This window comes from Ptychodera flava, chromosome 16, assembly GCF_041260155.1.
Source record: "Ptychodera flava strain L36383 chromosome 16, AS_Pfla_20210202, whole genome shotgun sequence".
Taxonomy (NCBI): domain Eukaryota; kingdom Metazoa; phylum Hemichordata; class Enteropneusta; family Ptychoderidae; genus Ptychodera; species Ptychodera flava.
The window spans coordinates 33,134,577-33,152,444 of NC_091943.1; the positions used below are offsets into that span (position 1 = coordinate 33,134,577).

The 17,868-nt window shown below is 37.6% G+C and overlaps 2 protein-coding genes across 3 annotated transcripts in view; one reads left to right on the forward strand and one right to left on the reverse strand.

The window, feature by feature from the left end:
- Window positions 1-10,860, reverse strand: part of LOC139114635 (divergent protein kinase domain 1A-like) — an 85,160-nt gene extending 74,300 nt beyond the window's left edge. Inside the window, exons 1-2 of the mRNA XM_070676471.1 lie at window positions 10,748-10,860; window positions 8,513-8,663 (exon numbers count right to left, since the gene is read on the reverse strand). Of these exons, the coding sequence (XP_070532572.1) occupies window positions 8,513-8,557 (45 nt within the window). The 5' untranslated portion in view covers window positions 8,558-8,663; window positions 10,748-10,860. The remainder of the gene's footprint in view (window positions 1-8,512; window positions 8,664-10,747) is intronic.
- LOC139114637 (small ribosomal subunit protein uS7) lies at window positions 10,488-16,030 on the forward strand. 2 transcript variants are annotated; one of them, XM_070676473.1, is made up of 6 exons: window positions 10,488-10,526; window positions 12,418-12,546; window positions 13,250-13,459; window positions 14,114-14,242; window positions 15,161-15,259; window positions 15,827-16,030. In XM_070676473.1, exons 1-6 carry the CDS (start codon window positions 10,503-10,505, stop codon window positions 15,893-15,895), a joined length of 660 nt encoding a protein of 219 aa, XP_070532574.1. In that variant the 5' UTR covers window positions 10,488-10,502; the 3' UTR covers window positions 15,896-16,030. The 2 variants fall into 2 exon arrangements, with proteins under 2 accessions (XP_070532574.1, XP_070532575.1); XM_070676474.1 differs by lacking the exon at window positions 10,488-10,526 and adding an exon at window positions 10,879-10,979.
- Window positions 16,031-17,868: the final 1,838 nt, after the last annotated feature.

Here is a 17,868-nt window from a genome sequence, read left to right on the forward strand (position 1 = left end):
ATGCTAAAATGAAAACTGCAATTACTCTGAGCTAGCCTCGGGATGTAAGTGTAATTCATGCTGTAATATTTGGCAATTAAAACATGATTAATGGAATGCAAGACCAGCTGGTTGATGAAAAGCAAAGGTCATCTATCTCCTGGTAATGATACTGCAGTCTAATGACAAAATGGACACACTTCAACCAGTCTGCCCCATGGAGCCACCGGCACTGTGTGCCATGTACATCATTTATGCTTCACAGAACAAGGACAAATCATACACAGTAGAGGGGGCCCCCTACTCTACTGTCTATGGACAAATACAATACATTTTGTGGCAACAAAGATGCCACTTGCTCTCTGATTTGCACTGCATTCATTTCAAACTGCACCCCTGAGCTTGAAGAGCAGCTGTATTTTTCGTGTCTCTCTGGTTTGAACATGAAAATGAATGTGAAAGAATGTTACCAGTATGGTAGAGGCACAGCCACTACCTGGAATATACCAAGGCTGCTAGTACAGTACAACATCCACTCTACCATCAAATCTACTCATCTTTATACCATGGCAACAAATTTTATTCGAGATGCACTAATGAACATACATTTCTCAACCCCACTTTTCTCTGTTTCACTTCCTCTCAATGCCCAATATTTGTCTCTGTTAATTCTGCTGTATCAAAATCCTGAATAAGCTCTTTTGTCGGTTTATCCTTTTCATACTGTGTACGACTGTACATGTGCACATGGCTACAGCTTGGACCTGCCAAGTCTATGGGACACACCAACATGTATGATTAAAATCTCTTCCTGAAAGCTTTGCCAAGCATGAGGCCTGTACTCCCACTGAAATAACAGAATTTTACATAAATACTGGAATGACAAAATAAACTGGAAATTCTTTCAAATGGAAAAACTACGAAAATCAATACCGCTGCTTGCTCTTAATGTTGACAGGAAGTATGGTGCAAATGAGAATAATAAATAGAATTAGCTGGATGAGAAACTCCTTTTACATTCTTTGTCTGTGACGATAGAAAGCATTTAGAATTCACAAAGACATCGCGACACAACAGTCAATTTTGGAAGACGTGCTATTGCATTGGCTATAGAATGGTCAGCATGCCATGTAAGCACTGTACTGAGAAAATCACTTCATCCTGACCATCAAATTGATATCAAAGCATATTTTTAGTAAACCATACCTTATCAAAATTATTGCATATTCACTTGAACAAACCTGATCCCAGTTGTACAAGGTTCAGGACATAACCTGTAACTATTGAAACTACAACAGGAATCCCTGTTTTCATTTTCCTGTTAATTAATGTTCCGTACAAAAGCACTATTTGTGTGAAATCAATTCATACTACTATGTATGGCATAAACAAAAAACGTATATTCTGAAATGGTATACTCTCAAAATAAGTCATAAAATATTGCACATTTTTTCAAACCGAACAATGTATTACATTTAAGATTTTAATATTAATGGTAATGTACGTATACACTTGTTGAAGGCAACAGCTCTGTCGATGAATATAGTTAATAACTTATCAATGCAATTTTTACTATACCCCACTAAACCAACTGTTGCTGGAATGAAAAATGCTTAATCTACAGTACATGTATGTTCAGAATACAAATTGAAAGCTGTGGAATATGGTTCTACTTTCACAAACTCCATACACTGGAATTAAGTCATGAATCACCGAGCATTCTTACTGTGATGGCAATTTACTGGGTAGAAATGAGAAATGAGATTTTCAAGGAATGAACTTCCTTGAAGTAAATTGATAGGAGAATGGATTCCCCCAGGACAAGAAAATGCAGCCAGCCAATCATTTCACATCCACTAAACAACTAATCAGATAAATATGGTTGATTCCTCAGGGACTGCAGATTATTACCCACAAGAAATAAAGGTTTATTTCATATAACAATTCATTTTGAGGATTCATATTAAAATGCTGCCAGGTACTTCCAAGATACTAAAAATTTTCCAAGAAATTAGTTTTTTTTCTATGAAATAATTCATTTGAAGGTACTGTTTATGAGACAATCCATTCATGCAAATGAAGGTTGAGTATGTATGTGATAGAGAAAATTATCATCAAATGGGAATACATATTTTGTTTGTTGCATTTTTGAAAATAAACCCTGGTACATGTACCATTTGTATCAATTAAAATTACTCAAACTGACTGTTAAAGCAATCAAACTTCATGGTAAATTTTCATGATTTTTGAAATCAAGGGTGGATTACAAATTGTTCATGCTCTGTTTCATTTTCAAGGACTTTTCAAGGACTTTAGAGGGGTTCTGAAATTCAAGGACCAACATGGACTTTCAAAGTGTGTACAGATCCTTAGATTACAAACAACCTTAAAACCTGGTACAACAAAACAGTACGTCAGCCTATTTCAAAGTCAAAGGCGTATACTAATCAAAATAAGCTACATAGATTTTCCATCGTGACTTATTGAATTTAAACAATTCTTATACATAATAGGACTGTGGCTCATTCTTCTACATCTGACATCACTTATCACTTTGACATCTTAAAATCCATACAGTATACGAATTTTAGTTTCTGCTTAACAATTTGAAGCGTTATGCTATGCTATGCTACGTTATGCTCATTATGTTTTGTTTTGAGAAATCTGCTTCTGAACCCATCATTTGCACATTTACATGGTACTACTCGTGAGCATGGCGGTGACTTTAACCTTCTCCGTACCATGGTTTTACCTAATTGTATTGTATCTACAGAGTGAAACATGGATGACACAGTGAAAATACTGGATAAGTATGGTTGCTGCCTTTATGCAAAATGAAACGTTTCACTACTTTTCCAACTGCTCTGTAACTTCATTCAAGGTCCAGACTGCTTCACTTAGACAGTCCACTACAATTTCCTTGTACAGCACTTGATGTTTGCTGGACAGAAAACTACATAATCAAACCAAAATTTTGCTATGAACAGTATCACTACTATTTAAGACGGTAAGTAAAGCTAACTATCATTTAACTCTATTAAAAAGACGCACTGAATCTCTCTATTCAATTAAACTCAACAAGAATGAAAACGATGAGGTGTTACATTCTCAGATGAATATTTAGAGGAGTTGTTCACTGTATAAGTTACAAGTCAGGCACACATGTGGAATACAACATTACCGCAACCCTTGGTTTTGCCTTTGGCTACCATGTAATGCAATCTACTTCTGCTGCATCATTGACCTGTGTTTCAACATTCAACACTACATACAAGAGTCATTAACAGATACAAAAATAGCTGATGCCATTCCAGAGATGGAAGATGCCCTTCAAAATAGACTTCCCTGTTTTCAAGACTGGCTGATAACTGATTTCCATGGAAGAAACGCTGTCTAATATTGATTAACTTGGTCATTATTGATGTATTGATTGTAATGCCACACGCACTCATGCTACTGTTAAATGACTTGAATTGTAATATACTCATCGACACAAATATTCCGCAATGGCCAACTCACTGATCAATAAACGCCAAACTCAAGATTAAATTTGATACTGCCTTGGACATTTACATCTGTAAAATTCATTCACAGACACATCCAAAAAGTAATTAAGTTCAAGCATCCTACATCAAATTGCTCATTAGCATCAACCTACACGTACAAACCACAGTCAAATATTATGAATAAGGTGGCGCCTACATTGAAGAACTGAAACCAATCCTTTTTCCTGGTTTGATGGCATAAGATACAATTATGCTATGTGTGCAATTTTGGCCTGTTGTTAAACAATTTAGGTAAATATGTTTCATTTACAACTGGAGCTACCTATTGTCATAAAACTGAACACTGTATATTACATGTAATATAACCTCAAATATATACATGTAAAATATACATGTCTGTGTATTTTAGATGAGGTACAAGTAATCAGCTACGGAAAACTTACTAAATTGTTTATGTGTTATCTTGAAAACATGTAAATTTGAAATTGAACACGTATACACCGATGTTACTATAGCAACAACATTATAAACAAAATATTCTTGGGTGAAGTAAGTCACCTTTATCCTTTTCAAAGGAATATTTGAAATTGATATTTCATTTTCCTTTTTAATTGAGCTGTATCTTCTTACAACATGTTCTGTTTATTGCATGGTGTACATTGAATATTACTGAACACAAGCGGGAAGTTAATATGGAGTTTGTTTCATCATTGGTGTATTTGTCATCAAGTATCACAATTCTTAGTATTTCAGTGTCTTACAAAATCTATGGAGTTCAAATGATTTCCAAATGATAAGTGGTAGATTGTGATTGTTTGGTAGCATGAGATGGAAGGAACCCTCAAAGGGTTAACTTTTTTTCATGAATTGAAACATTTTTGATTTAGCAAATATTTGGCCAAAATTGTAAATAGCCAATATCCATACCAAGTCGTTCTGTTCTGCACCTGGCCAAAAGTGAGTAAACAGCACAACTGGTTGTTGACATTTGACAGGGTTGGTTCACTGAATTATGAGTATCGCCGTCACCATGGCCTGTAGTGCATGGTCACTGCCCATGACTGATATTGTATTTTCCGTAACAGTTATAACATGGTGCACTTGGTAAATTACCTTGTTTGTCAAATACACATGGGTCACTGCACACTAACAAAGCTCCGAGTCCAATTGAAGTATCTATAATCTAGGTCTACACAGCACAACAAAGGTATGTAAAACTGCTGAAGCAAAGAAATGTAGTAGTTTGAGACGGTGGCAAATACATGTAGAATGCGTTTTTTTTATTCTTTGAAAATACATACATTAACGTTATTCTAAGTTCTTTGACTTTACATATTAAATATCTTTATATAAATGTATACTTTTCAAGTCATATTAAGATATCATAATTCATATCAGCTAAAATCAACAAAAATTTTGAAAAGCAGCATGTGCAATCTAATCTTCCTGTCTCAGTACATTTCACACTTTGCTATTCACAGCTGTAAATTTTGATAATATTTTTCCCAATTCTTGTCCTAGAAAGCCTACAAGTTTTTAGTCTTCTCCAAGTAGTATGTTAAAATACAAAGCATTAGCCTTGCCAGCACTGTATCATGTAGGATATACACAGTGTTAGTTTCAACAAATTAATTCTAGATCCAGACTAGAATTCGGTTGCCAACAATGTAACAATGGAATTAACACACATATACTGTACCATATTGTTTTTCGTTAACAAACAGCCATAAGGGAATGAGAATCAGCGTCTGTCAAATCCATGTCTGTGGTTCCATGGTTGTTGTAAATGCAACCACAAAACTGGCAAAATATACTCAAAGGAAAAATTGTTTATTTTCAACATCTAACGATTATTTTCTGATCAACAGCTACTTTTGACAAGTCAGAAGAAAACAATTATTTTGACTTTCCTATTTTTTTTGTCATAGGTGAAAATTTTGCTTTTCTCACAGGGTTTGACAAAGAGAAGAACAGCCATTTTCAGTTAAAATTTGAGGTAATTTGCTTCTCCGCTACAAAAACTGGCACAGTGAATCTCCATTTTTCTAGCTTGACTTTCAAAAAAACACAAGTTTAAAGCCTTTGTGAGCACGGCAAAGGTAAAAAGTTAATAAGTTTCAGTTTTACGATGCCTACTACTTAATCACTAATACTTGATTAAAGGCTTGTTCCATTGCACTCTGGCTGGTGAATCACAGCATCTCTGCAGGATTTCGAAGTCTTTATGATCAGCATTGCTCAAAGCCTCAAGCTATGATGCCATTACTTGAAGAAAGACTCAAGATACTGGCAGCCAGGCCCTGATAAATCATTAATGCCAAATTTTATAACTGGTCTGCTTTTCATTGCACTGTGCATCTGCCTTCAGGCTGGTCTGCTGTTCTGTTTTTAATTGTTTACTCCCCTGGGAGTTGGGTCAGCAGATCTCTACCGTGACCCTAGTGGGGACGACAAACATAAAATGTCATCCCTGTGCCAGTAACTTAGCAATGTTTATACAAATATCAACCTCTCATTCAGATTCACCTCCAACAGCTTAACGACGTTCATCATGCTAGGCATAAAGAATTTCATCCACCTAGGGTACAATAGAAGCTGCATGATAATACCCCCGGCTGTTTACTGGGCCAACAGTATATGTGCCAATAGGTAATATCACCCGCTCCGAACAATAACATGCCCGGTGACCCAAGAAAGATTACTACACAGGAATTGCATATTTAGTCTGTAAAATTTATTTGATTGTGCACAATCCTAACAACAGTAACATCCTTGGCAGTTTGGGTGTAGAAATACAAAAATATTTCCAAGGTCTGAAGATAGCAAGGGAAAGAATGAGAAGTATTTGTGAACACAGAATTGATAGCCTTCAAAACATTCCTAAATTCACTGGGCTTCTAAACTGAAGTGTGCTACTGTGCACATATCAACATTTCAACATTTCAAGTTTAGTTACCATTGCCATAAACATTATGTAGACAGACAAAAAACTGAACTAAACATGAACATATGTATACGTATACATTACATAGCAAAACCTCATCATGCAAATATTTGCAATTCCAATGGACTGAACAATAACACAGTAAATACTGTAGAAAATATTCTTTCTGAGGAATTTCTGACACACTGTTGTCCTGTATATTAAAACTGACAAACAGTTTTAAGTCGTTTTCACAGGCATTCTAATCAGCAGGTTTAAATTGGTATCAATTTATATCTGATATCGACACTTTACAGGTCAGTGGGCTTTGGTTTCTGTCCAAGACTACGGGTCAATTAGACAAAAAATTGTGTTGCAGGATCACTTTCTTCAAATTCTCAAGAATATGGCATTCTTACAATTTTTTATGACATAGATTTTTTCAATATTTCCGATATGCTGTACATTAGATGTAGCCATTAATGAACCAATCAAGCAAGTTTATTTGTTCTCAGAATGTCTATTGTTCCATTTTCCCCCCAGATGTTTCATAAATAAAATCTGTGTGGTTTACACATATACGCGTCGTCATTATTGGTTATGTTTTGAACAACACTACCGGTACAACAGGAGCTACAGTAGGAGTACGCTGTAAATCTCTGGAGGAGCTGCCATATTATTTATGGTGATCAAATTACAAGATATGATGGAAGGAAAGGCAGCAGAGACAAGCGGTCTAGTCTTGCAGTTGTCTACGATAAATCACACAATTATTGAGAAAAGAATCCAGGATAATAGCTTTTTCAATGCTGTATGTATGAGACTTCACAAACATAATGTACAGGAAGCTATCATTTTTGTATTGAACCAGCCAATGAGGCAGTGCTTATTTCCCTTGGGGAATTTCTCCGACTGAGAAATGCTGTCCTGCGGGAAATCTCATTCTTGCAATCCATTCACATAATGCCTGAATTGGATCAAGCAAGTTAATGAAACAACAAGACTCAAATACATGCATAGCATTGTGACAGCTTACACGTGGCACTGCTGACGAACCTTTTCTGGCATTTTTCAGACTGACATAAACGTGGCATTGAATAGAATTTTGAGTTAGTCATTACATACTGTAGTGCTTTGTCGTGACCAGTCCAGAAACTGTCACAATGTTTAGGACTGATTTTATTAATGGAAACGTCTCAATGGGGATGGCGGTGGGGTGTGTAGTGTTTTTTCAGATTTCAATACTACACACTGACCCGATACCAAACAACTTTCTGTGATGAAAATCTTTATTCCCTAAACTAGTCATGCTACTGTAACTTCACTGAAAAGTTAAAATATTACCAGAAGATTTCAAAGTACACTTGGAGCAGATGTCAACAGTTTCAATCAATGCTCAGTTTGATTTTTCCTGTAAGTGGTTGAACATGATTACTTTACAGCTTGTATTTACCTAGTTATCTGATTTCTACCCCTATTTTCAATTCAATGTGTGAGGTTAACACATCACCATTTGTAAAACAAATAGTACATTTTGCTTGCCTGGTAGTACAAATGAGTTGTTTATCATTTGGCTCCCAGGCCAACCAACCATTACACCAACATCTAATTCCTTTACTATCTGACAGTCCCATGTAGAATGGGACTAAACTACAGAACACCTAGGCAACAGTTTGCAAATAGAATCTAGCAGATATTAGGATTATCTTTAAGATAGGCTCCATGGGTGTTATGGACGAGAGCCATGTCATGAAAATTGCATATTTCAAATATATTGGTACAGTTATCATTATCATCAATGCTCATGTGAAATAATTCACATTTGCTCTGTTCAAAATATTTCACAAAGAGGAGGCAAATTATATTTTGTGGGCAGCATTGTAAGGAAAAAGAAGTTCAAAGAAATTATATCCTCTTTATCAATGGAAATATTCTGCTGAAAAAAGCCTACCAAACATCATACGCCAAGCATCATGCCAAAAATGAACACACTGATTGCGGACATTCAAGTTAGAAACTGGAATTCTTACTTTCAGTTTCTCAGACAGAACATTCCATGACAGAGGATTACAAAGGGATTACAGTATCAGTAGTTCTTGCTTACCTGGAAGAAAAAAGTTCGATTCCAAATCGGAGATCGGGCGGCCATCTTGAAATAACTGAGAAATACTTGACCAGTCAATTCCCGCTCACTCGTAAATTCTCAAGTTAACTGGATTGCCAAACGCAATCCCTTACCACAGCAGATAAGCAAACTGTTGAAGACAAGAATAATTCACAGGACTTATTTGCTAATCATGAGATTACTGTGTGGTATGTTTAGCATCATGATGTATTACAGTTTCACCCACATGATACATATAACCACTATACATTTCAATTCCAGATAGATTAAATTTGCCATGTGTTCATAGCAATGGTAAACAGTGTGTGAGAACTGGAAGTAATATTCTCCCATGACCCAAGACCAAGTGTTCCACAGGAATTTCATAATTTATACATTTGCAGGACTCAGGTAAAAAAACTCATTTTCATATAGTATTAATTGAAAGGCTCGGTGAGTTGCATTTGACACTTGAAATATAAGTTTTTTCAAAAACAGCTTGAGCCTCCATTCAGAATGCAAAGAGGAGAAAGAGTGTTAGCCGTTACTTTTGGCAATCCATGAGCACTCTGTATTTGGCTTGGTAAATTATGGGTCAAGTACTCCACTCAGATGTGATTCTCACATGATTTATTTCTTTAAAACCCAAGTGGCTTTACTTCACACTGATTGTCCACACGCTTCGATTGACTGACCAGCCCCTTCCAAATTAATTATACACTGGTGTGAACAACAAAGCAGTTGTTTTATCTGACATTAACATTCAGCACAGAATCAATGTGGGGCACCAGCAAAGTAAGGCCTCTCAATTGGACTGATCACATACTTTTACAGCTGTTTATAATGTTATGTCTTAGTGAACTGGTCCTAAATGGATCTTCGCTATAACACCACCCACTTCAACAATCTGGAATTTAAGAAGCTTTCTCATTCCAATACTTTCATTTCATTCAATACATTTCATTTCAATACATTTCATTTCATGAAAAAGAGTCTAGAGAACTACATATTTGCATTTGGGTTGATAACATTTGTGCTCCAACTCTTAACACCAATATTTACAAATCCTTTATGTTGTCTAACAGCAGTATAGCCCGAAAACTAAAATCATACCCCTATAGTCAGAGAAGTTAGGACTCATGCAGCTATGAGACAAAACAACAAAAAAGCTAAAGAAATGTGCATTCAGTAGGGTGATCATCTGTCTCTCTATCAGATCTTTGCTTCACTCACTTATAATAGAATATAACTGTGCTATGACCCAAAAATTTCCTTGTGTGTGAAAATAATACCATTGGACAGAGAATTGCACTCCGTGAATACCTTTATTGGACTTTTTGCCAGCTGCCTGCTCTCTTCAAGCTCTTAATCTTTGTTACCCAGTGTTTACCTTTTATTCAAATCACATCAAAATAGTATGTGTTTGACCCAAACAACTCTCTACTCCAACCCTGAAAGATGTACCTTTTTTCATCATTATTAAACTCCAATCTATTCTGCTGATAAAATCAGATTTCAACCGGAAATATTTGTTGAATACAAAAAGTTGGAACGGCTTCTGTAACTGAAATACATTCTGAAATACACACACCGACAAACGGCTTTCGATAGAATATTAGAAATTGCTCAATTAAACATTTGTCATATTTTGCACGTCAGCTTAGCAGTCCGACACATTCCAGTTCTCTGTGCTTTTTATCACGGCTAGAAGTCTTTAAGTCAATAAACTACTGCGATTATCACCTGTGCGTCAACATCATCGCATTTGTAATTATGAAATATACCTTTGGCCGCTTTACGTCTGCAACCCGGCGCAACTCTCACATCGAAGCCCTACCTTCCCCTTCAATGGCATGCTCAGGAAGGTCGAAAACTTCGAAATACTTTCTCTAAGATTTATTGGAAAGTCACGATTTTGAGCACTAATAGGATGGTCAACTATGAAACATTTGGATAAAGCAGTTGGAGACGGCCAGGCGAGCACGTGCGTATGTCAAGGATCCGTCTTGCAGAGGTATTGAAACGACGCATTGAACCTTATTTACTGTTACACCCGACGTTTCATACGTTCGGCAGTGCAAGTTGCAAATGTCCTTCCCACGCTTTGCTCACAATCACACATAACAACACAGTTCTGATAAAGTTTGCGGACTGCTCGAATACGTCCCAGGGGGAAATATTTGAACGGATTGTCCTTGAGTATTTGTAAGCACTTAACTTATGATTTTGACTCACCTCAAACAACAGCTTTCCAAATGGCCAGTTCGCTCTGGTTTTTCACATTTACGGGAGAGCCGACGACGTCTTCGAGGACAAGAGCGCAGCCATGTTGTTTGTTTTCATCGAAAGAGGGCGTTCTACCGATAGTTTACAGAAATATGTCGTTAGCTGGCGCCTGTTATTATCCCTTGAAATCAGGCATTGAAACCCGTCCACACAGCCTTTTCCTTAGGCCGACTTGTGAAAGGTATCGTCTCATCACAACTACCACCCGACGAATAAAGAAAACTAGCGAAATCTGATAACTCATAACCTCACTTCTTGCATATACAAATGGGGAAATAATATTGTGTCCATCAATCTTGCACTTTTTTCGTAATTATTCCCGTATGATAGCTCGTTTGCGACAAAGTCGACACTCATGGCAGATTTGGTTCAAAACCAAGATGGCTGCCTCCATGTCCGCTTCGAGCACGTTGTTTTTAAACTTCGGCAAGATAGTTGAACTTCTATGATTGAGTTAACTTGGGCATTAATTTAATTTTATAGTTAAGGGTATAGGTGTAAGAGTTTGATATGCTTTAAATTCAGAGATGATTATTACCCTAAAGTACACCTAGCCCTCCCGGTCCAATCACAAGTAATAATATTTCTAAAGTAATTCGATGGACTTGGACGAAGCGCAGAGTACACATCACATTTCGTCCGTCACTGTGTCAGTCTCGAATTGACATGCAACATTCGTAAAAATCAAGTCACACACGGCGGTGGCGTTGCACGTCACGCCCGTTGATGTGTTGCAACAGCTGTGTGTAGTTCATTCAGTATAGATTTTGCCATGTAATAAACATGAATGAATGATAGCTGCAAAATTGTAGTGCTACGGTGAGGCGGTCGGTGATTTTTGGGTTTTGCGACTTCGCTCACCAGTAGCGCTACAATGCCGATGGCCCTGTAGAGGTGAAAATAAGCGCACCCCATTGGACAAGGCGTGTTGATGTGATTACCGACTTCCGGTAATGGCAGCTACTAGAAACACTGATGCCCAACGCACGCCCAATGTTTATTGGAATGCGATCGACGTGTTTGAACAAATTCCAAACCCCATAAACGACAAGGTTAATGTAGTATAGTGTTGAGTCTTCAGTAGTGATAAATCGGTACGACCAAATGCAGTAACCTTGTAGCATTTCACATCAACACGCCTAGTCCAGTGGGGTGCGCTTATTTTCAGGCACACAGTCCATGTAGCCGACAATGAGATGCAAATGATATGCGGTCAAGGTCTCCTCAACTAACTTTCAGCTGGTTCTTCACTTTCTACTATTTTTTTAGTATTTTTTACAAAGGCACAGACTTATTCTACCTGCAACTTAAAACTGATAGTGATTTTGTAGGCTCATTCTTACTATTTTTCATAGTTTTTGATAGCCGGTAACACACACTTCGTGTTCGTGTCGGCTACATGGACGATCTGCCTATTTTCACCTCTACAGGGCCATCGGTATTGTAGCGCTACTGGTGAGCGAAGTTGCAAAAACCAAAAATCACCAACCGCCTCACCGTAGCGCTACAATTTTGCAGCTAGAATGAATGAATGCAGCAATTGGAAATATCATACCTGTATTATCTCTACACCAATGTTTTCACCCTCAATCATAATGCCTATCATTTCTGTACCATAGGTCGTCAATATGTCAGAAAACTGGGATGAAGCAGCTGTGGCTGGACCTCTCACTGCTGAAGCACCAGAAGTAAAATTGTTTGGCAGATGGAGCTGTGATGATGTGCAAGTTAGTGACATCAGTTTGACTGTGAGTGTCACTTGTTATGTTGAACCCCTTTTTAATTTATGATTATTTCCCATCATAGCTATTTTTATTTATTGGGTAGACTCACAAACATTTTAATCCAATTTATCAATTTATGGCCCATCTGATCCCAGCAATTAAAATGACCAGTTAGACTGTAGACTTGCCTGCTATGCCTTCTGGTCCATTAGACTCAGAATCCAGAAGAAAAGAGAGCCTCACATACATTCCACAAGTGATAATATGTACAGATATTGCAGTGTTTTTGGTATAAAGGTTTGGGAAGATGTGGATTAATGAACTTGGAACCCTTAGTACCATTTCTTTTTTCCCATACTAGTATACTACATTGGTATAAAGAGGAACGTCAGTAACATGACTGGAGAACCTTGTACAGGGGATCCACCCTTTACAGAGACACTGAAGCAACATACACAAAGTTTCTGCTAAAAGACATATCAAATTACAGTATGTGTGTGTTTATGCAATGTTTTTGCTAAGGTTGGGGAATATTGATGAATGGTTTAGGGAACAACGGTAACATTTCTCCTGTCCCATTATCTAATAGAATTGATATACCAAGAAGAACCCTGGTAACATTTACCAGGGTACCGGCCTTAATAAAAACTCTTTGTGTGTGTATGAATTTTTCAGTTTAGTGAAGACAAATGCATAAATTTGCTACCTATGTGTTTGTCTGTGACAGGATTACATTGCAGTGAAAGAGAAGTATGCCAAGTACCTTCCACACAGCTCTGGTAGATATGCTGTCAAAAGGTTCAGGAAAGCACAGTGCCCAGTGGTGGAACGTCTCACAAACTCCATGATGATGCATGGTAGAAACAATGGCAAGAAGCTGCTCACCATGAGGATAGTCAAACACGCTTTCGAAATCATTCATCTTCTAACTGGAGAGGTAATCATCTAATAATCTTACTTTTGGTGTTTCCTATGTAGAGAGGGACATATGACACATGAGGTACATCAGGACCTTTTCAGAAGTGGTAGCTCTTCTGCTTTGAAAATGTTGAGAGCAAAGATGCTCTCTTTTTGTTCAGATATATGCAACCTTTGTTCACAGTAGACGCCAAGGAATGATTGGCATTCAGAAGAGTGCAAACACTTGCCTACAAATAAATTTGAGATCTGAGGGTATGAATTAGTTAAAGTACCAAGTACTTTGCCACTAACACCAACCAAATTGCAACCAAATTCCCTCTGCCACATGATTTTCACTGTGTGTTTTAGTGACACACAAATGAGAAACTCAAAAAATTTTAAATTCTTGTAGTTGGCTAACTCCGAGCTCACATTTTCTGAAGATATTTCTGGTTAAACTATATCCCTTTTACACTGTTTCACTCAATTTATGTGCAATGTGTGTAGTCCTGTTTTATTTTTGAACAATTACAACACTGCATATTTTATGATGTATGACTCATAATTGTCAAAGATATTTCCAAATTGAGCCAGAAACAAGTACCAATAGAAAGGAAAAATGAAGACATTTATGTGTCAGTTCATTCTGTAAGAATCACAAGTCAATAACACAAACAACTTTATTCAACAGAATCCACTCCAAGTACTAGTGAATGCCATCATCAACAGTGGACCACGTGAAGACTCCACACGTATTGGTCGTGCTGGTACAGTAAGACGACAGGCTGTAGATGTGTCACCACTCAGGAGAGTGAACCAGGTCAGTGCTGGCACACAGACCTTGGCATAAACCCATATCCTATCAAGTTCATGTCACCATCAGGTGAAGTTGGTCAAAGCCAGTAAAGCATAACATATGTCCAATATGTTGCATTTTAACAAAGACTTCAACAATTGAAGGCCCTGAAAGAAAGATACTGTAAACTAGTGTTTTACTTGCTAAATGTGCTGCTACGACATACCAGGCCAAGTGGGTGAAAATGTTTTTCAGATTTGGCTCAATGCGGCTTTTCACCATCTCAGCAGGTTTGGAAATTATTGACCTGATAGGACAAGGGTTAATCCCCATTATGAAAAGTTGCGCTTTGTGAAATATCATTTTTCTGTCATTCACATTGCTGGAAATATTACAATTTTGTAAAGTCAAATGACGAACAACAGTGAGTGCTTTCAGGGATGTAGAAAATTTTGGTTACAGGTGGCAAAAAATGTACAGGCGATTACATGTAGTGTATGTGTATATAAAGTTTGTTCAAAATTTCCTGATTTTTTACTGAATTTAAATTTTCACAGCTGGCAAATTTTAGCTGACAGCCGGTTGTTTTTTCCGGCTGCTGCTATTTTCTACATGCATGGTGCTTTTGAGATCTTAAATGTGATCATACCTATTTTACAGTACAGAGGAAAAATGAGAAGTAATTTGACTTACCAGAGATAGTTGTAGATTTTACCGTAAGTTCAAAATTCTATGCGAACTGTTCATACGAATATTTCAGAGTCTGTGTGGTAAAATTGAATGGAATTCATTATTGCAATGAATCTCAGAGTAACTGCTCAGATTTTTGTCAAGAAAACCCACAATTGACATGTATTCTTTCATTTCTTGTGAGTGATGTCTGTGTAGTAAAAAACAGTAATTGTTTTGATGTAATCTGTATTTTTTGGGATGGTATTGCAGGCAATCTGGTTGTTGTGTACTGGTGCCCGTGAGTCATCATTCCGTAACATCAAGACAATTGCAGAATGTCTTGCAGATGAACTCATCAATGCAGCAAAGGTGAGTCTTCAGAGTTACTCAACTGTGTTTTAACCCTTTGAACCCGGCTCAGACATAAATGTCCGATGATGTCATAGAGTACCAGGTGGTCAGGGTGCAAAGGGTTAATTTGTCTCTCTATCTTCTGGACGATGACAGATAAAGAGCAGAGAGCACTAAGTTCAGGTATCTGGCAGTCATGTGTGCTATTCCAGTTTCCATTCAGTTTGTGTACTGCGTAGGAGATGTGAGAAATGGTAGGATATCAAGAATAATCAAACTTTACTGCCATTTCAGTGTCAAAGATACAAGGAATAAGGCATTGAAACTTTTCACCTTTTCCTCTTAAAGACAATTCAAAATATTTGTTAGTTTTATTTGCATGCTGTGTTCCAATTTTCTAAAGCTGCTTATTATATACAGCTCGTTATGGCTAATTTCAGTAACTGTGCATGTCGCTGGGTAAAATTTGTCAGAGAACAAAAACTCCAGTATCCATGTTTACACATTAGTCTGTTTTAGAAAAGGATGCACAATCATTATATGTGTTGGTTAAGTTTGACTTTTTCCCTCCATCCTTTTTTACAGGGTTCCTCAAACTCCTATGCTATCAAAAAGAAAGATGAGTTGGAACGTGTTGCCAAGTCCAACCGTTAAAGCTCTACCCACGCAACACATTCACAGAAAAAATGGAAACAGAGGCAGCGTGGAGCAACATCTTTGCCAATCTCTGTATATTGTATTGTATTTTTTGACGACAGAGAAATAAATAACAAATGTCAAACGAGAGAATCATGTGTGGTTGGTTGTTGAATACTGTAAAAGCATGAATATTTTGGTGAATTTCACTTATTTTATGTCTAAGACATTTTCACTGAGATTTAAATTCACTTTATTTGTCAATGTAAAATCTGGTTATCTTGCATTAGCCAATTTAATCAATCATCAGAAAAGGAGAAATTAAATCTCCGTGAATAATGTCTTCACAGAACCCACCCACCAACACCAGCACAAGCATTTTAAAATTTGAGATAACACATTCTTGGACTGAATAACAAATATTATTCAAGTTGCCAAACCATTTGCGTTTCCAAACCTTTGTAAAAAGCCCTAAAACTTCCATTTGATTCCTTGCTGATTTGTTTCTTAGTTCAGAGCCAGGCATGTGTTGATCGAATAGTACACACTGCACAGCTTGGGAAAAAACACTGTGGTCAATTTACATTGCAATACATAATTTTGCAAATTCTTGTTTTGAAAATTTATTCTTTGTACAGTTATCAACATAAGAATAGATTGCTCCTAAAACAGAAGGGTGGCCCACGCCTAGAAATCCGCTTGAGGAGAAGCCTGTCAAAATGCATCTGGTGCAGTAGACTCTCCACAGTCGCTGTGCCTTGTTTTGTGCGCGCCGCGATGGGCCCTGCATTCGAAGGCTGTGCAGCTGTGAGCACGCGCTGCCAGACATAGCGACTGTCGGTTCTTGCAAGTATATGAATATTCATAAGGATAGTGACGTCAAAAGAAACACTTATCTAACTGGACGGAGAGAATATATACTAGGTAGCGGGTAGACCTATATATATACGCGGTATGTTTTTATTTTTTCATTTTTCATTTTAATAGGCTATGCTACCTGTCATTTTTGTTTTGATTAATGGATGTGTGGAGTTCTATAAAGTACAAGGATCAGGCAGAAATCCGACCGGTCGCTTGCAAGAATGTCCAGACCCTGGGATTCGCGTCGCCTCTCTGAGGGCGTGCGCATGTTCCAACAGGGAAGAATGCAAATCGCAGGGTCTCTGCCAGACTACTGGTGCAGGTACTACTAGTACATGCCAGGTGTACTGTCCAGATATTTTAAGATTGATTCTGAAATAAACTGACACTGTACGTCTTTCAGGTATCACTGCACGGTGGTTACATGTACCGAGACTGGTTAATTCTATCTTGAAATGACACAGAGAGGAACGTGTGAATTGCTTTTCTCTCCGAGATTATGATCTTAAGCATCAGTGTTCACTCTCAGCTTTCAGCGTTCCACAAGTCACCGTATACATTTATGCTGAATCGTGACCACGTAGTCCAGAGAACACTAGTGGTAATTGCAGCTCTTCACCACGGCATGGCCAGACGACTTCAGTTTGAAAGGCGCCCTCAAGCGACAAAGTGTAAAGTTGAAGCCATAGAGGCCAATGGACCTGAATCTTGTACACCTGGGTTGTTACCGTGTGTTGTGTTCTCTTACCCAGTATGCTGGTTAGTAAGACCAACTAGCTACCCCCGACCTCCTTGATCTACTCAACCGCTTATCCTACCCGACAACCCTCCTGCCTGTAGTCACCCCATTATCCGAGTCGACTGAAGGACTGAAAGTACTCATTACATTGTAAATTGCTTATGTTTTTGACGATGTGTCCGTCGAATTCGGCCGAAAATCACACGAAACGAGCGTTTTTGAAGCAAATTAAGTACCAGGTATGATTTTGAGAATGATAGGGAACGATCGACGGTTACATGATAGATGAACTTGCTAATTTTCACAGTGAAATCGGACACGGAATGTGACATGGCGTGGTTTTTATTGCCATTCTGTTTCCAGACTTTCATTGTTTCGCGCTTATATAACA